The sequence below is a fragment of the Cyprinus carpio genome, chromosome A2 (genome assembly GCF_018340385.1).
Source record: "Cyprinus carpio isolate SPL01 chromosome A2, ASM1834038v1, whole genome shotgun sequence".
Taxonomy (NCBI): Eukaryota; Metazoa; Chordata; class Actinopteri; order Cypriniformes; family Cyprinidae; genus Cyprinus; species Cyprinus carpio.
Window position 1 is genome coordinate 14,707,194 of NC_056573.1, and position 20,452 is coordinate 14,727,645.

Genomic DNA, 20,452 nt, shown 5'->3' on the forward strand with positions numbered 1-20,452 from the left:
TTTCATGCTAAATTATTCTATCCCATGCCTGATGTGTTCCTTTAAATGTTTAGGACAACATGTGAATGCCATCTCTGTTGTGTCTTCAGTTTTACATATATGCATTTGAAAGATGCTTTTATAAGCAGTCTGATGTTATGACACCATGTTGTTTTCAAAACGAAATGTATTAAATTAGTTTAAAATTATAGCATTTATACTGTAACTACAGCCAAAGGCAATTAATACAGTAAATAATAGGCCTATCTGAAAGAGTTAGGGTTTAGATGAATACATTTAAACAGAAATAATTCAGTTAAATTCAGATTTATGTGCAAAGTTCTTTTCACAAGAAATCTATTAATATATATTTTTTTAATATTATGTTTTTAAGACGTTCTGTTTGTGTCATTAGTTCTCGGATCATTTTTTTGATTTTCAATGCCTTTAATTCAATCTAAAATGAAAGTGTTCACGCTCCATCTGCAAACACATTACAAAAGGGAAGGTGAGCCCAAACGACCAATGCATTTCATTTATTAATGTTATTTGTTAAATTTGTTAAAAATGTTGAGCATATGGATGCATTAGCGTTGCCATTCTGTTTTCCACCGGCTGTTTAACACCAACACTGCCCTCTACTGGACTCTTTGGCTTCATTTCCTCCAGTTGTCATTGTAATTTTCATTTCAATTAGCCTTAAGCACAAAATTCTTATTGTTCTGCAGATGTGATAATTCCTTATCAAAAGAAAACATTAACAAACACCCAGGGTAGTTTGGAAATATTCCATCTGAATCCCTCAAGCAATATTTCATAAGCCAGTCGTGAATCCACTGCTGAAATGTTCGAACTTACACATCATTTCATGAAAAGAAGGTATTCTGCAGATATGCAGTGTGTTTCCGAAGTTTCATATTATAAAGCCAAAGAAAACAGTCCAAACTTGCTCTGCATTCACTCATGCCTGTTCCACAAAGGAGTGTAACGAAAGTGCTCAATTTACTTGACAAAACATTATGTTCTTTTTTGCCCCTGTTTTCAACCTTTTAAATTTAGTCTCATCAAGTCTCGGATAACAAGGGAGCCTTTTATAAGGGGACACTGGGGGCACAGTCAAAGCAGGTCTGTGTGGAAGAAGCCAAATTTTGTCTCGCTTCAGGGAAGTTTGGCACAATATATACTGCTTTCTTCTTGATAATCAAAGAAAGCGCAAATGCAGCAGAACTGTGTGTGTAGACCACAGGGAACGAATGGGGTTAAGCTAAGCAGAAAAAAAAATAAACCCCATTTCAACAGACTGGCTGCCTATGGCCTCAGACCCACTACAACCCCACTGGTGCTCGTTCTGTTCCAAAATATATTCATTGTGGGTGCTGATGATATTTTTGCGTACCTTTTCATGCATTTGCATTCACAAGTGAATTTCCAAAATTTTCCAACAAGAAAACATATTGATTTAAGTCTCATTTTCTCCCCCTGTCCATGTCTCTCAAGCAAGCATAGAGATGCAGTGTCTCATTTGTGCAAGTTCACTTAGTTCATTATATCACATTAGCTAAATCAATTCTAGGCCAGCCACTGAAGGTATTAAAAATCTTGAGGTTTGCATACACAAACAGTCCATTAAATACAGCCAAAATAATCACATGACTTGTGATTATTTACTCAACCTAATTTTTGCATTTGTGGATGGCAATGCATCAGTGTGCCTATTGAACCCCTGGGGGAAACATATCTGGCAGGAGGCCTTCAGCAGTGATTGACATGTTTTCCTGCCTGTAACCACCTGAACTAATGCCAGTTTCAGCAGTTGTGACCTCAGCACACTTTCTCTGGATGTCTTATTTAAACGTGGCATAACCTGTAAAGGTCTCAAATACTTTTATTTACTGTCACTCAATTTGCTATACGTTTATCATATGTTGCTTAAATATAGTGAGTAGATATGAGCAATTAATATCTTAAAGGGATAGTTCACCAAAATGAAAATTCTGTCATCATTTACTTACCCTCACATTATCCAAACCTGATTGAATTTCTTTATTTTACATTACTGTGAGGTTATGTCTGAAATAGGCCTACTGATAGTTGACTAACAACTGTGATATCACATTTTGTTGTACATTCTGTTCAGTTTGCATGAGCACAAACGTAGCACATTCTTCACATAAAAACTGTGCAGTTTGCAAAAGCTTTTCGGTCTTACAGCAGCATACCATATTACTATGCAGCTTAAATATTTAATTCCTCCATGGAGATGCTATCACACCTCTTGATGGCAGCATCCCCCTTTCCCTAGATATTTTAATATCATGAACAGACAGGCCCCAGGGTAGCAGTGCCAGTCAGGAGGAAACGGATACACAAGGGGGGCAAAACAACAAACAAACCCTGGTACCGGTACAGGAAGCTATGAAAATGAAGCTTGTCCATTCCTGCTGATGTTAGTTACTTTCAACTGTAGCCTAAAGCGTTGAGTTGGAATGAATAAAATAAGCAGTGTGGTACAGCTTTAGGAGACGATTGAGATACCGTTGGTGTCTGGTGGAGATAATGAAAGGTACCAGTGAGTGAAATCTTAATTCTTAGCATTATTTCCATAGTAGAAAGCAAGAAATCAAGCAAAGCTAACAATGGAGAGACATCAAACAATGATTTTGAGTATAAATTTAATGCTGTGCCACATTTCTCACAATTATGACTTTATAATCCACTATGTGACTATACAGCATATCTCACAAATTATGACTTATATAAGTGAAATCTTAATTGCAGCATTATTTACACTTGCAGGCCAAGTGGAAAACAAGAAATCAATTAAAGCTATAACAACAGAGACACATCAAACAGTGCCTTGCATGCTGCTACTAAAATAAACCAGCTGAGAGCACTTTCCATGTGCTTACAATTCATACCGCTTTGTTTAATAGTAAAGCCTTATTTATTTATTTTTAGTAGATGATGTTGAATCAAATGACAATAGTTGTGGAACACACTAACAACTCTCAGTCCTATTATTTAAATTGTGCTTCAGCTCTTCAACTTACTGCAAGAGCTTACAACAACAATGTCCAACCACTTGAGGAGAACCAATCGACCAAATAGGCTATCTGAGTACCAAAATATCAGCTGAAGCAGGCAGTTGATTATGTTAAACAATTAGTGTGTTCAAACTTTTAAAAGCAAATCAGATATTTGATTATGTGCATTTTCACAAGCACCATATCCTTTATGATTTATCATTAACATTTCCCTTTAGCATTAACATTTTCATCATTCCACAGGCATTTCTATCTCCAAAAGTAAAGGAATCTAATATTTTAGTGCCTCAAAGTGGAGACAAAGCTCTTTTCCTCCGATGTTAAAGTCCTATGCTAATGGATTGAGCTGTAAAGGAGACTCGGGTCAGCTCTCTCTGTTGAAGAACGAAATAAAGCCTCATGTCGACAATCAGCCCTGATTTGTGATGCATCATTCACATCACTCCATCACACGGGAAGACTTCTGCGGTGAATGAGAACAGCCTGTTGGTTGAGTCACCACACGTACCCTCACACTGGGCTCCATCGCCCCCAATCAAACTCATTGTCCTGCTGCTCACCAGCCCTCTGCGTGCACCTGTTAAACGTCTCTGCTAAAGGATGGCCCGTCATGACTGCTTAATATGACCTCCAACCCTCGTGAGCATGTCAATCACTCTTGCTCATGTTTTCCATCTGGCCTCGCCGCCAATCGAGGCATGAAAACATGTCAGATGACATTGAGTCTCAAGGCAGTTTATGCTATCAGGGGAAAGTAATGCGAGCTGTCATGGAGGGTTTTGTCACGTCACTGTTCAAAACCACTGGAGAGATTTGTTTGACATACAGACAACATAATGTAGGTCTAATACTCATGTCCAAACTGTGTTTGTTTACAGGTTACATCACTTTATTTAATTAGTGAAAATTAAACTTCAGTATTTGTCACGTGGCGAAACGCCAGGGAATAATTACATTAATAATAATACAAAATTAAAATGTTACTAAAGCTAATAAAGCTTACTGTTCTAAGTAATTTGCTGTAAAATGCATTACAGTAAAAGCAGAATACATTGTGTTGTCTGTGAGAGAGGTGCTTGGTTAACTCTTGTCACTGAAGGTAATTATCCCGCTGCATAGTATCTGTCTCCTCGTTGTAGCTTCCAGTACACCTGACCACAACAGCCCACAGCTCTGTCAGTTAAACGGGGCAGAAAAAACAACACAGAGAAAGAGTATGACATCAATTAGCCTGGCCTTGGCATGCATAGGCGCCCTCTTTAAAATATTACTGACACTAATTAGACCACAATTTAAATCAACTAAAAGTCTGATGTGCAAAAGCACAACAGAAGTGCAGGAGGCTTTGCATTTTTCTTGTGAGCAGTCTGGTTTTCTTTACCAGGGTCTCTTCAAGGAAGTATGAATATATTGAGGATAAGTAAAAATCCTCAAAAATGATCTTGAGAACAGATTTGTCTTAACTGTAGGTTAATAAAATAAAAGTAAAACTGAGTATGCAGTTTGCATTGTTTAAAATTTATGCAAGCAAACAAATACATACATAGGCTATATGACTGTAGTTGCACTTCTACAGCACCACACACAGTGATGACCAAAAATATAAACAAACAAAGAAATTATCTCATTACAGTCTATAGTCTACTTTTATAAAACTTGTAAAAGCAGCAAATTTAATATTTAAAATAATCTTTATTTTTCTTTATTAATTCAGAATCAAAGCTTTAGAGTAAATCAGTATTCATACATAACCTTGCAAAATTGTAGACCCATCACTGTTGTTTTCACTTCATAAAATTATTTTTTATTTTTTATTTCAAAGCACAAAAACATATACAAAGTTTCCATGTTGATGACATTTTGTTATATTAGAAAATTAAGTACTAAACCTAATGGGGGACACCAGTATTACTTGTCACATTATATACTGGTGAAAATTTTAGTGTGTGTGTGTGTGTGTGTATAGTCATGACCAAAAGTTTTGGCAGTGACATAAATTTTGCGTTTTTCTATGTTTGCTGCTTATGCTGTTGTGGTGTTCATTTACATTGTTTCTAGATTATTGTGTAGAGTGATCAAGTGCATTTTAAATAATTGCTAAAACTTCATTGGCCAAAAAAATGAACGTTTCACAAAAAAAAAAAAAAAAAAAAAAAAAAATCGCTGTTTTTTGATCCTGACACAAAATGACCAGCTAAAATTAACTGCTAAAAAGCACATGTGAAAGTGTAAATGAGTACTAGTCAGGTGAAATCACTTTCGTATTAATTAGATTGTAAGAGCAGACTGATTGGTGTAAAAGGAGGGAAGAAGCACTTTCAATCATTGTGTTCTTGTTAGCTCCAAGAAACACGTGCAGCCATCATTGCTTTGCATCAAAATGGCCTCACATGCAAGGCAATTGCTACAAAGAATATTGCACCTGAAAGAACCATTTACCAGATCATAAAGAACTTCAAGGAGAGAGGTTCGACTGCAGTGGTGAAGTCTTCAGGACGTCCCAGAGTGTCCAGCAAGCGCCAGGACCGTCTCCTCCTGAGGAGTCAGCTACAGAATCATGTCTCCAGCAGTGCAGAGCTTGCTCAGGAATGAAAGCAGGTTGGTGTGAGAGCATCTGCACGCACTGTGAGGCCAACGGCCTGGTGTCAAGAAGGGCAGCAAAGAATCCACTTTTCTCCAAGAAAAACGTCAAGGACAGACTGAAATTCAGCAGGAAATACAAGGATTGGACAGCAGAAGACTGGTGCAAAGTTATTTTCTCTGATGAAGCTCCCTTCCGACTGTTTGGGACATCTGGAAAATAGATTGTTCAGAGAAGAAAAGGTGAACACTATCATGAGTCCTGTGTGACGTGCCAACAGTGAAGCATCCTGAGACCAACCATGTCTGGGGTTGCTTTTTAACCAAAGGACTGGTCTCTCTCATAATTCTGCCCAAAAACACTGCCAGGAATAAAGAATGGTATCAAAACGTCCTGCAAGAGCAACTTTTTTCCAAAGATCCATGAGCAGTTTGGTGATGATCAGTGCATTTTCCAGCTTGATGGAGCACCATGTCACAAAGCAAGAGTGATAAAGAAGTGGCTCGAAGAACATTACATTGAAATTTGGAATCTGTGGCCAGGCAACTCCCCGGATCTCAATCCCACAGAGAACCTGTGGTCAGTCCTCAAGACGAGTGGTCGAGCAGAAGTCCACAAATTGTGATCAACTCAGAGAACTAATAAGGCAAGAATGGATCGCCATCAGTCAGGATTTGGCCCAGAACCTAATATACAGCATGCCAGAGCGAATTGCAGACGTTATGAAGAACAAGGGTCAACACTGTAAATATTTTATTTTATTCTATTTTTTTGCCAGTAAAAGCTTTTAAAACATACGATATGCTTATCATTGTTTTTCAGTATACCATAGACACATGTGGAAAAATAATCTACAAATACTGACTCAGCAAACTTTGCAAAACACAAAATTTGTGTTACTGCCAAAACCTTTGGCCACGACTGTGTGTGTGTGTGTGTGTGTGTGTGTGTGTGTGTGTGTGTGTGTGTGTGTGTGTGTGTGTGTGTATTTTTTTTGTGTGTGTGTGTGTGTGTGTGTGTGTGTCCCGGGGGAAAAAAGTAAAATAATGAATAATTTAATAATAAAACGCTTAAGTACAGGGTGACATCACAAAAGATTGTGTTGGACAACAGGAATTGGAATTATTAAAGTACCTATATAAAATTACAAGAACAAATGAGCATGACAAAATATAAAACACGTGATAACGGACCTGATATGTATAATATATAAAATAAATGAAATAATAGCCTATTAATATAAACAATATTGATATGCGGTTTCTTGTGCTGAAGCAGACAGCCAGTGATGCTCCGACGAGGATCAAAGATCTCCTCCCCTCCTCACATTCACTCCCATGATGCAACAGCAAACAAAGAGGGCAGAGAAAAGAGACAGTACAGGGAAAAACGGCAGCTAGCTAGAGAAAAGTTTCAAACGCCGAAAATAGGCACAATTCAAAACTTCCACAGCGTACGGTGTCACTTTATCGCAAAACGCGGTCATATAATGCCCATTATTCCTCGTTTCTGTGGAAATTGACTTCGTATCTACGCTGTTTTTGTAAGTGCAGGTATCAGCTAGACGTGAAGTAATAATGTCTCCTAATGCTCCTATAGCTCTCCGGACACTGATATGACAGCTGCTGTTAGCTGACAGTGTATTCAAGGCACGGCAGGTAATGTATAGTTAATATTTGTATGTAAATATTGATGGCTAGCGTTGTAGCGTTAGAAAGAAGTGACGTTTTTTATACAGGGCCTGTTCAGGTTAGCCAGAGTGCTAACTTCTCTTAAAGCGTTAGCACGCTCATATTTATGAATTCAAGCAGTGTTTTGAACTTTGAACTGTATAACTTGTTTACACAGTGGCAGATTCATATTGTATATCTGTTGTCGTCTATTGAATTCATAATGCCAGACAACAATCAGACATAAACATTTAGCCTACTGTAATATAATAATGTAATTATTTTGAAATACACAGCACATGTGATTGTCAGCCTTGATAACCCTATACATTTTCCTAGAAAAGTGGTGTTTGGTACCATGTGTTTACGTTAAACTTATGCAATATGGTTTTTAATTATATCAGTGAGATCTGTACGGTTTATTAAACAAATAGCCTTTAAAATCAACTTCAATTTAAATCTCTCAAACCCCTGGTTATTTTATTGGTTCGTGTTGCTTGTCTTAGTCTGTGTGATTCCTTTGTGCATGTTAATCTGCACACAGATTTTATTAGAAAGAGACTGATAATTAGGTTTACCATTTTTTTTGCTGATATTTACGTGATTTAACTTCACCTTTAACCTTTCTTTATTATTGAGTCTACCAATTTAGTCTAAAAATAGTACCCAACAACAGTATTCATAAATTGAAGTTACTTATTTGATGTATTGTTTGATGACTGCTCAACTATTTCAATGACAATTATTCATTTTGAAGTGATAATGCACTATCATTCAGAAGTTAGGGGTCGATAAGATTTTATATTTCTTGAACTCTCATATGCTCACCAAGGCTGATTTATTTGTTTAAAGGGGTCCTATTATGCACTTTTACAAAGTCTTGGTTTTGTTTTGGGGGTGTACTAGAACAGGATCTCATACTAGGTTGTTCAAAAACCACATTATTTTTCACATATTTTACATTATAACAACACCTCTCTCCTCGGTCTGGCATGAATGGCTCAAATAGTTCCTGTATCAAATGAAGGCTCGCCTTCTGAAATATGAAATGTGCTGTGATTGGTTAGCTGGGCCAGTGTGTGCTGGGATTGGCAGCACTCGGCGCCTTGTGGTTGGATGTAATTAGTGCCCGGTCGGGAAATTTCTTGGTGCTTATGTTTGAATATTGTTTCGAGATTAAGTGTATTTGTTTTTTATTTAAACCCGGATGATTGTAACCACCCTAAGTTCGTCTGCTTTGGGAAAGCTAGCGTGTCTCTGACATAGTGATAACACTCGTTGCCTTCTCTAGTGCAGCTCAACCAGGTCTCGTCCCATTCATTGGTTTTTGATATCACAAATTGCGGAAAATATGTGTTGTAGTCCAAACAAGTCGTTCATTGTAGTTCATAGTAGTTTTTGAAAAGTGGTTTCTGTTAAAAAAATAAAAAAAAATCTTCTTTTGAAGTGCACTTTGAGCTTTGTAACTTTGCAGATCTTTTTTTATGCTCAAACAGCAACATTACAGACTAACTAAAGTTGAAAAAGTGAAAAAGCATAATAGGACCCCTTCAAAAATATAGTAAAACAGCAATATTGTGAAATAGTATTACAAGTTAAAACAATAGATTTTTTTGAAAATATTTTTTCAAATGTATTTTATTCCTGTGATGGCAAAGCTGAATTTTCAGCAGCCAGTACTCAGTGTTATAAAGTCCTTCAGAAATAAATCTAATATGCTTATTTGTTGGTCAAGAAACATTTCTTATTATTATTATCGATGTTGAAAACAGATGTGCTCTTCTTAATATTTTTGTGTAAACCGTGATACACTTTTTTTTCCCCCATGATTCCTTGTTGAATAGGGTTTTATAGGGAGTTGAATTTATTTGAATTTGTTTTAATTTTTTTATTTTTTTTTTTTTTCGATTGAAGGCTTCCTTGCTATTAATTTCTTTAAAAAAAATAAAATAAAAAATCTTACTGTCCCCAAACTTTTTGAATAGTAGTGTTTGAAACTTAACAATCGGACATAACCCAAAACAAGCACAAATACACTGGAATATTTAGACTAGGGGTTTCCAACCACATTCCTGGAGCCCCCCAACATTGCATGTTTTCCATGTCTCTTTAATCAAAAACACTTGATTCAGATCATCAGCTCATTAGTAGAGACTCCAAGGCCTGAAATTGGTGTATCAGACAAAGGAGAGATGCAAAATGTGCAGTGTTGGGGGCTCCAGCAGCGTGGTTGGGAACCACTGATTTAGACCAACCATTGAATAAAGTCTAATATTCAATCAATTATTAACTTGTAAAGAATTGGTCTTAAAAGTGTGATATTTTTCAATCTCCACATTCTCCAGCTTTTATGACAAATTGAGAAACTTCACAGAATATTTGTACTTAAAAAAAAAAAAAAGGACTTTGTCACACCACTTGTGATGAGTTAGTCAAGGTGAAAAAGTGTATAAAATGGTGAAAACTTTAAAAGTCTCACAAAATTTTCTCTTATTTTGCGAAAGTTACGATTGTCATTTGATCCTGAATGTAATGTATCTATATAATGTTTTATTATATTAATGTCTTATTCTGTTTTGTAGGTATGGGAGTCGTGGGCTGTATGTGATCAGCTATGTGTAAGTGTTCACAGTCATCTCCCTCATCCCAAGAACATCTCGTGTAATCCCCCTCCAAATCATTAAGGGGGATCTTTCAGAATGAAGAAGATCAGTCTGAAAACAATAAGAAAGTCATTTAACATTAAAGGCAAAGAAGAGAATGAATTTGCCGTATCACAGCCAGAATTGGCGGCCAGTTTCACTGCTGAAGACTCTCTGTTTGGAGGATGCTACAGCAAAGATCTTGTCAGTAGCGACCTGGAAAATGAGGACGAAAAGAGATCCAAAGTCCGATCTAAGAGTGAGGGTCTCATGGGCTCCTTGAAAAGGAGGCTATCAGCGAAACAGAAACCAAAGGTCAAGGGTGGTTCTCCATCTGTATGCTCTATAGATGATGACACCTTCTCCTCCTCTTCAGCACCCATTACTCTAAGTGACATAAAATCCCAGCATTCCTCCCGCTCCACATCCATCCATAGTCATCATTACAGTCCCACCCCGTGGCCTCTCAGACCAGTGAACTCGGAGGAGACGTGCATCAAAATGGATGTTAAGGCATTAATGAACTCTTCGGATCCAAGTCCGGCTCTCAACAGTGTGCACCAAGACTTCCTAGACCTCCAGAGAGAGTTCAAAGAATCTAGCGATTCATTGAAAATCACCAGACGTGTGCCAGACCACCATTCTGGCGCTCATAATGATGATTTGCACCTTGAAATGGATGAACACATACCTGTAGTCATTGGTCTTGCAGCTCAGGATTATATTCAGTACACAATGCCTTTAGATGATGGACTCTTTCCTGACAATGAAGGTTCGCGCTCTTTTTGCTTAGATGGCACCACACCCATGGACGTCGTTCCGCAGTCAGAAGGATGCAGATCTCTTCATGCAGATGAGGAACCTATTGACCAGGACCTCCTGTCACCAGACATCTTCATTGAGTCGTCATCAGTGAACCAGCTCTTTTTAAACACTGCAAATGTCTTGCTGCAGGGCTCAAGACTCGAAGCCCCACTTTCCCCCTTGCTACCTCCTTTGCCCAATAGTTATCTGCAGAGAAGCTTCTCTGGGTTTGGTGGTACACATGCTCAGGTTGCAGAGAGAGTCATGCACCATCTTAACTTTGACCCCAACTCGGCTCCGGGGGTGCAGCGGGTCTATGATGCCGTGCAGAACAGCGGACCCATGGTAGTTACTAGTCTCACGGCTGAACTGAAGAAACTAGCCAAGCAGGGTTGGTATTGGGGTCCCATTACAAGATGGGAGGCCGAAGAAAAGCTGACGAATCTCCCAGATGGTTCTTTTTTAGTCCGCGACAGCTCCGATGATCGATATCTTCTAAGCTTGAGCTTTCGCTCACAGGGTAAGACTCTGCACACGCGAATCGAGCACTCGAATGGCAGTTTCAGCTTCTACGAGCAACCTGACATCGAAGGCCACGTATCAATCGTGAATCTCATTGATAATTCGGTCAAGGATTCGGAGAACGGAGCATTCTGCTATTCCAGATCTCGCTTACCGGGGTCTGTCACCTACCCCGTCAGACTGACCAATCCCGTTTCAAGGTTTATGCAAGTGCGCTCAATGCAGTACTTGTGCCGCTTTGTTATCCGCCAGTACACACGGATAGATCTGATCCAGAAATTGCCTTTACCGAACAAAATGAAAGATTACCTGCAGGAGAAGCACTACTGAAAGCAGTAAATCCCGACTTGGTTGCTACTAGCACTTTTTGAATGATACAACGAAACAGGTTTCGCGGACATTTCAAGAGTTTTGTTACCATTCGATTTTGCAATTTGTTGAAAGGAATGATGAGGTTTGTTGGTCTGGTAGAGTAGATAATTCAGTGGTTTTTGAAGAGAGACAGTGCCAGAATTTCGTAAGAGTGTTTGGATCTCAATGTTGAAGCATTTTTCGCATGTTCTTTTAGTACTGTAGCATTTCCTTTTTGTTACAGTCAAAGACAGTCCAGTATTTTTCTTCATATCCCACACTATGAAATATCAGCACACAACTCCGAGCTCCAGCTTATTTTAGGGCATTTAGATGTTCTTGGCAACAATGCACAGAGGTATAGAAGCCTTAATAATGGCAGCACGTTTGTGAATGCATAGATTACATTCCTCCTCGCCTCTTTTTTTGAATGCATAACTTTTATCATACCAATCATTGTCATCATCTTATTCAAAGGGAAAATATACTATAAAATATGCCAAATGATGTCCTCTCCCCATACACATGAATCTTACCCTTCTGTGGAGTTAATCTAATAAGCTATATTAGCTGCTCATATTTGTCTGATCATATTCACACCCCCTTTTTTGTTTGCATTCTTTAGCACATAATGCCAAGTTTAGGTGCCTCACTGAAACTCATCTTTGCTGTAGTTAATTGACTTTGGACTGTATGATTTGTTCTTTTAACAGGCATGCAGTTACATTATAAATGCATCTGGTCTCTTCCCCATTGCATTGTTTAAGTGTTCATTAGTATTGTATATCATTGTTTAAAAGCTGAAAGATTTCCTGTTATGAATGGTACAGTTTAAAATCATCTCTTTTTGGGAACAGAATTTGCTTACTGATATGTTGTAACTTGAACTTGTTCTTCAGTTCAGAATAAAAGTTTTATATGATTAATCTCTCTCAGTTCATTCTAATGTAAAACTCTTATGTGATCTGTAATTTAAGTATATAACTATATAAAGTATATAATATGTTTTTAAGTAGTAGCTAAATTAAATATTAGAATGACAAAATTTTAAATTTAGTAACTAGCTATTTTCTATAATAGGTCTATCAATCTATCATTGTTTTTCAGACTTTTTTTGTTTTTTATTGTTTCATTGCTCCGTATCCGTACAATGTGACATTGCTATCTTTAGTGATCCACCTGAAGATTGTAATTTGGCTTATTTTGTGTACGATCATGCCTCTTTTGCACTTAGTAGGTTTAGATTGATGATCAGTTGTGCTCAATTGTGACGCTCCCTGTTTTTCTGCTGAGAACTTTCTTGATGGCAGGCTCAGCACAACAGTGTTGTTATTTTAATGTTTCTGTGCTTGAATTAATGTTTTTGGAAATAACAATACAAGTGGGCAGAGTGTAGGCTTTAATATTGGTTGCCAAAGAGGCTTTGTGCTGTTTTCTCCATTCAGCATGCACATTTTTAAGACTTTCTTAACTTTCTCATTTACTATATATTTATATATATATATAGATATATATATATATATATATATATATATATATATATCATTTCAGAGTGGTTTTTTTTGGGATTTTATTATTTTTATTTTTTATTTTTTATTGATGTGTAAGTGGTTTGAGCCACAGGGCCAACAGCTCCCTTACAACAACTTTCTGGCTGAATTCAAATGCTTTTTGCAAACACATCATCACATTCCATCAAAAAGACATGTTGAGCACTCTTATATCTGACAAAAATTGCTTAAGCAGTTCTGTAAGACTCCAGAGACAAATACATTTTTAAGTATGTTTTTTGTTGTTTTAAACAGTTTTATATGGACAAATCATTTCATTAGACCAGCTCATAGTGTTAGTAAAGTTTAATTTGATGCTGCTGTGGGACAATCAAAGTGTCTCTCCCTCACACATGATGTTTTGATAAAAAAGGAACATTTTGCTAATGCTCAATTTTCTTGTCTGTTATTAAAACGTTTGAATCTTTTAGCTTTGTAATGCAATGATTGTATTTAGTATGTTTTGTTAGTACAACTCACTGCCATTTAAAATCATTAATAGATTGAAGGCCAACAGCTGCTGTAGTGCAGGTGAGTGTTTGTCATGGGATGTAACATTTACACGATCTGGACTTGAGAAAGCATCAAGACAGCTGCCCCATGTATCAGTGCTGTATCTTAACCAGCATCCATTTTGCTTGCATTGTGCTTTAATCCACCCAACTGACTTCCACTGTCAGTAAGCATTCACTTAGAAAGCTGCAGAATTATTTTTTTTTATTTCATTTCATCATATATTGGATATTATATTGTCAATGCATGATTTGTCAATCCCCTACATTGCTGTGACCCTTCTAGTAATCCATTCTGTTAAGGCTCTGGAGGACGCTTTATTACAGGTGGTGAAGGATTTCTGGCTCTGTTTATTACTCCCTCCCTTCTGTTTTAATTGGTTTCTTTGGAATTTCACATCAGACTCCACTGAGAGCTTTCTACACTCCACTTACCGGTGCAAATGCCTTCTATGTTTTAATCAAAATGACCTCTATGGATCTGTTTGTATATTGTATCTGAGGTAATTGAGGAGTTTTGATAGCACATAGATTTTGTACGTTCACTTGAATTCAGGTCAGGCAATCTGAGAATCAAATGTAACTACTACATTTAAATGGAGAAATGAAATCATTTTTAGGGATGTGACTCAAAATTCTGATTTTTGATCATTTGTTTATATTTGATGGCATTTTAATGCATTGTCACTATTGTTCCTCAGCCTCTTATTAACTTGAGCCTCACAATCAGTACTGCTGCTGGATAATTTAAAGCCCATCACTTGCATTTCAACCTTTGACTCTGCTGTGCATTAAAAGCCCTGCAGGACTGTGGTTTCTAACATGCATCGACCAACGCTTAATGCTTTTTCCACCATTATGCTTTTTCAAAGTCATTTAAATCTTTCATCTTGTTAAATCTTCCTTGAATTTCAAACATGCAATTCTCAGTTTCTTGATGTAAATAATACAGTCTGTGTACACCTATCTCATTACTAACAATTTCATCTATTCCACAGTCTGTTTTGTTTGTTTCATCTAATGACAATTATTAAGCACATGATAAGACTAAATGCTGCTTCTTTTCACCATGCTGATTTGCTCCATATCAGAAAACATTCTGTAAACTCAAATGTTACATCTGAGATTAAGAATTAAATAAGGTTTTATTCTGTCCTCTCTGGAAAACCCGAATTTAACGGGCAAGGCCATGTGACTTTTGAAGCATATGAATACATTTGAATATTTCACAGAGGAGCAAAATGTCATAGATGAAACGATCCAATCACATTCCTATAGCCTGAGGTGTCGTTTCTGTCCTGGCTTGATGATGAAATGTTATCTGAGCTGGATGGGCTCCTATGGATGTTGTTTGACGTTGAATAAATATTGTAAACTACCAGTTAGGTATTCAGTTGAAATTATGTGGCTTTTCCAACCTCAGCCTTTGTGGAAAAACCAGTTAAAGCCCATTCAAGATTATATTTTCTCCTACATGGATCATTCTACAGAATTGGTCCAAAGTCAGAGTTAAAAACACCTTTTTCCAAAAAAAAAAAAAAAAAAAAAAATGTATGCAAATTGTATAATTTCTAAGGTAAACATTTCTAGTAATTGTGTAGTTAATTCTTATATTGTATTTTCAGAAAGTCTAGGAATATTTGTCCTCTCCCCAAATTTGTCACTACCGAAACACAGTAATAATAATTTAATTAGAAGATTTTGCTTGCATCTACATTATAAATATGTATTTTTTGCTATTTTAAATAAATTTTTTTCGGAGTTAAATCAGTAACAATTACATTTTTAACAATATTTATGAGATTTATTGTATTTTGAATCCAATTTTTTCTTTGTAAAAAGCAAAAAGTTGATCATACTGATTTCAAAGTTAAGGATTTGTAAGTTTGAATATACATTGAACCAAAAACTATCATAAAATCTTAGCTGATAATTCAGTATACTTTATTTCTGACAAAACATCCCATGTTTCGGTAGTGACAGTAATGCTTTGGTAGCAACCACATCATATTACAAAATTTTAACTTGCATACTTAGACACTACTAAAACAAACTGAAATACTAAAAAAATAAAAACCTCTGCATAACTGTACCAAAATTTTATTTCCACCAGATATGAGGACTGTGTGTTCGCTTTTGTCACTACCAAAACAATGACATGTTTTGGTCGTGACTGTTTTGGTGACAATTTTAAATACTTTTGAACCTTAGCACATGGTTAACTAGCACAGTTCTGAACAGTTGTACACACATAAAAATTTAATTATATTGATTAACTCTCAAAAAAGTGTGCTTAGTTGCAGAAAAAAGGTGTTCGGTAGCGACATTCCTTAGTTACACACAGATTTTTCAGACTTTTGAGCATATTTACCTCAAAATGATGGGGCCTATCTACTCACCCTGTAGCTATGAGAGAGAGTGACACAAATATTTCCTGATCATAAATGTAGAGGTGTCGTTAACTTCATTCTCAGTTTCAGTAGTGACATGGAAAAATGCGGGACCTATTTTTTAACATAAAGATTCATAATTTACAAAGAAAATATAAAATAAATATATATTTTTTAACTTCACTTTTTAAAAGAATCAAAGAGATATTTTTAATAACAACAATGGAAAAAAATACTAAAATTATTTCAATATCATTTTCATAAATTGAAATTAAGGGCTTAGGGTTCGGAACAGCCACCTCCCAGTTGAAAGTACCCAATAAATGATGATTTTATATAGGCTTACCAATATTTTAAATATTATTGTGGGTTTCAATAGAGAATAGAAGGATCTTCGTAAACATCTAAGAGTTGAATACGTAAATGCTTTTTAAATGTGTTTTTTGGTTGTGGGACAGCAGTTTGGACCAATTCTGTAGAATGGCCCATATATAATGTTTAGATCATTAATACAGTAGAACACCATTTTAAATTTGGGTGCTGATGAATGCTTGATTCTGATTGGTTGACTAACATTCTAAGATGGGCAGTTATTTTTCAATAAATGCACAGCTGTGAAGTAGTTCTGGGTCTTTCAACCTCATTACATTTTCATGTCAATTTGTCAATTTATTTCAGTTATTTCAAAGTACTTATAAGTTGTTATGAACCAAAACTTACAATAACACTGACAAAACAAAGAAATATGAAAAGCTGAAAAGCTACAAGTCATTTTTTACTAGCAAGGCTGTAATTTGGCTATTTTTGAAACGTACAGTTTTACTAGTCAAGATGCTGTGGCCAAACACTGTTGAGAGATGCATTTTAAAGAACCCATTGAATTATTGAAAAATAATGCACACTTAAGGTATAACGGACACTTTGTGGGTGTGCTTTATTTTTCAATAATTCAATTGCCCATCGTCAATTCTTACTTATAAGGCCCTTTGGGACTTTAAAAGTAGTTATTTCAGTCATTTCAGCATATTTTTGATGTACCAATACACTTCAACACGTCTGATTCAGTCTTTTTAAGTGTAAAATGAGCAAGAATGGAGTTGGAAATCACTATGGCATATGCAGCCTTACAGTGGGTCTCTACTAGAGACCTGCAGAGTTGAGATTTTTGTCACATTGACGCCGTCTTTATCTGTGAGCCATGCCATCTGTCAGAAACCCCAGAAGACCTCTTTCTGAGCACACCATGTGTCTCCACATAAAAGGGTGTCTTAAGCAAACAGTACTGCGCAGCACTATACCTCACTCACTTGAAGATTCAGTATTCTATGAGATTACCCTAAAGGCATTTCCAGATGTGGCTATATATATCCTAGACTTCACCTGTTGTTCTTGGTACTATAAATGTTAGCATAGCCAATATGACACTTTGAATCATTAGCATTAAATGAAGTTAAGCATAAGATAAAATGTGAGAAGATCGAATGGGCTGTGAATTTTTACATGTGGTTTTCCAGCTGTGTTCTTGTTTCAGGTGAGCTGTTTCGGTAACATATTGGTGGGATAGCATGCAGTCGTGTGTCATGAGGATTCTTGCTTCAGTTTGGTTGAATTTACACAACACACTGCTTTGTTTGCTGCTAATTTACTTGAAATTTACAGCAAGGGAACATTTCAGGATCACATTATTCTGAATTCCGAAGTTCAGATCTTTCATTGTCTGCAACCTGAATTCTTTGGTTGCTTGTGATATTGATAAAATAAGAATGTGCACCATCCATAATGCACTAGATACAGTAAACTATCTCCTTTGTGGCTGGTGCAGCAGGTAGCCTTGCTTTTTACATTTCAACAATTGAGATGAGATTTCTCAATAAAATAAATATAAATTTATAATCTCTCAGGAAACACACTACTTGATGAATGTGAATTCATGTAGACACTTCGCAACAGATATGTCAAAAATTATGCTAAAATACAAACCCAATTCCAAAAAAGTTGGGACACTGTACAAATTGTGAGTAAAAAAGGAATGGAATAATTTACAAATCTCATAAACTTATATTTTATTCACAATAGAATATAGATAACATATCAAATGTTGAAAGTGAGACATTTTGAAATTTCATGCCAAATATTGGCTCATTTTGGATTTCATGAGAGCTACACATTCCAAAAAAGTTGGGACAGGTAGCAATAAGAGGCCGGAAAAGTTAAATGTACATATAAGGAACAGCTGGAGGACCAATTCGCAACTTCAGAGTGGTTTTTGCCTCTCAGTTTGCCTCTCAGAGTGGCAGTGTCTCTCAGAAGTCAAGATGAGCAGAGGATCACCAATTCCCCCAATGCTGCGGCGAAAAATAGTGGAGCGATATCTGAAAGGAGTTTCTCAGAGAAAATTGCAAAGAGTTTGAAGTTATCATCATCTACAGTGCATAATATCATCCAAAGATTCAGAGAATCTGGAACAATCTCTGTGTGTAAGGGTCAAGGCCGGAAAACCATGCTGGATGCCCGTGATCCTCGAGCCCTTAGACGGCACTGCATCACATACAGGAATGCTACTGTAATGGAAATCACAACATGGGCTCAGGAATACTTCCAGAAAACATTGTCGGTGAACACAATCCACCGTGCCATTCGCCGTTGCCGGCTAAAACTCTATAGGTCTAAAAAGAAGCCATATCTAAACATGATCCAGAAGCGCAGGCCTTTTCTCTGGGACAAGGCTCATTTTAAATGGACTGTGGCAAAGTGGAAAACTGTTCTGTGGTCTGACGAATCAAAATTTGAAGTTCTTTTTGGAAAACTGGGACGCCATGTCATCCGGACTAAATAGGACAAGGACAACCCAAGTTGTTATCAGCGCTCAGTTCAGAAGCCTGTATCTCTGATGGTATGGGGTTGCATGAGTGCGTGTGGCATGGGCAGCTTACACATCTGGAAAGGCACCATCAATGCTGAAAGGTATATCCAAGTTCTAGAACAACATATGCTCCCAACCAGACGTTGTCTCTTTCAGGGAAGACCTTGGATTTTCCAACATGACAATGCCAGACCACACACTGCATCAATTACAACATCATGACTGCGTAGAAGAAGGACCCGGGTACTGAAATGGCCAGCCTGCAGTCCAGATCTTTCACCCATAGAAAACATTTGGCGCATCATAAAGAGGAAGATGCGACAAAGAAGACATAAGACAGTCGAGCAGCTAGAAGCCTGTATTAGATAAGAATGGGACAACATTCCTATTCCTAAAATTGAGCAACTTGTCTCCTCAGTCCTCAGACGTTTGCAGACTGTTATAAAAAGAAGAGGGGATGCCACACAGTGGTTAAACATGGCCTTGTCCCAACTTTTTTTTGGGTTGTGTTGGTTGTGTTGAATTTAAAATCAACTTATTTTTCCCTTAAAATGAAACATTTTCTTAGTTTAAACCTTTGATATGTCATCTATGTTGTGTTCTGAATAAAATATTGAAATTTGATGTATCATTGCATTCTGTTTTTATTCACAATTCGTACAGTGTCCCAACTTTTTTGGAATCGGGTTTGTATTATATTTTATTTTAAGTTGTTATAGTACAATACCAAGGTCATGGGTTTTGCTTCCCTCATAAAAAAAGAATACCCTTAATGCAATGCAGGTCCTTTTTTAATAAAAGCGACTGTCGAATGCTTACTTTTAAATGTAATAAAGTGGTATTTAGAAGTGATAATAAAATGGCTGTAGTCTTAGTGTGATTACATGAGGTAGTCTGAAATGATCAATCATGACAAAGTTGTGAAGGCATCCTTTTTTATAAAAAGACATTCATTTGGTGCTATCACTTTTGAAGGTGTTTGAGATTCACACTTAGGCAAAAATAAATGTGTGGTCTCATTAATTTAGTGTATCCCCTGTTGAGTTTCATCCATAGGAGAGCTTTCCTTTGCCTTAAGTCTGATAGAATCAAGTAGAGGTTATCGTAAATTAAGAGACATCTAAAACACTTCAAAACATTATTAAATACTTACTTGCAATTTTGCTTTTATTTTACAATATAGCACAACAAAATGACTTAGACATAGACATGCATCATTGCTAGCTGCACAGTATAGTTTCTTTATGTTGGCATTAGAATGAAATTACAATGAACAATAATTGAAAGTGCTTAATATTTTCAAATTTTACACTTAAAAATTTTAGTAAAAAAAAAAAAAAAATTCAAGGTAAAAATGAACAATAACCAAAAATAATAAATGCTGTAAAAGTCAGCCTATATTTAGTAGATGTTGATGTATTAAGTACATAATAATGTACAGTCAGTATGTTATCTCGATTATAAAACTACTTACCAATTAACAATACATGGACATAAAATATTGATTTGAGTTTACATTTTTATCATTTTACCTCAATATCTTT

At 36.4% G+C, this 20,452-nt stretch overlaps 1 protein-coding gene across 1 annotated transcript; it reads left to right on the top strand.

The window, feature by feature from the left end:
* The first annotated feature begins 6,927 nt into the window (after positions 1–6,927).
* Positions 6,928–12,519, top strand: LOC109055229 (suppressor of cytokine signaling 6-like). Its single transcript, XM_042774633.1, has 2 exons — positions 6,928–7,262; positions 9,857–12,519. The coding sequence occupies exon 2, from the start codon at positions 9,974–9,976 to the stop codon at positions 11,570–11,572; it is 1,599 nt and encodes a 532-aa protein (XP_042630567.1). The 5' UTR covers positions 6,928–7,262; positions 9,857–9,973; the 3' UTR covers positions 11,573–12,519.
* The last annotated feature ends 7,933 nt before the right edge of the window (positions 12,520–20,452 follow it).

Bases quoted from the DNA above. Each gene is read 5' to 3' on its own strand.
- LOC109055229 (XM_042774633.1), top strand. From the start codon at position 9,974: ATGAAGAAGATCAGTCTGAAAACAATAAGAAAGTCATTTAACATTAAA.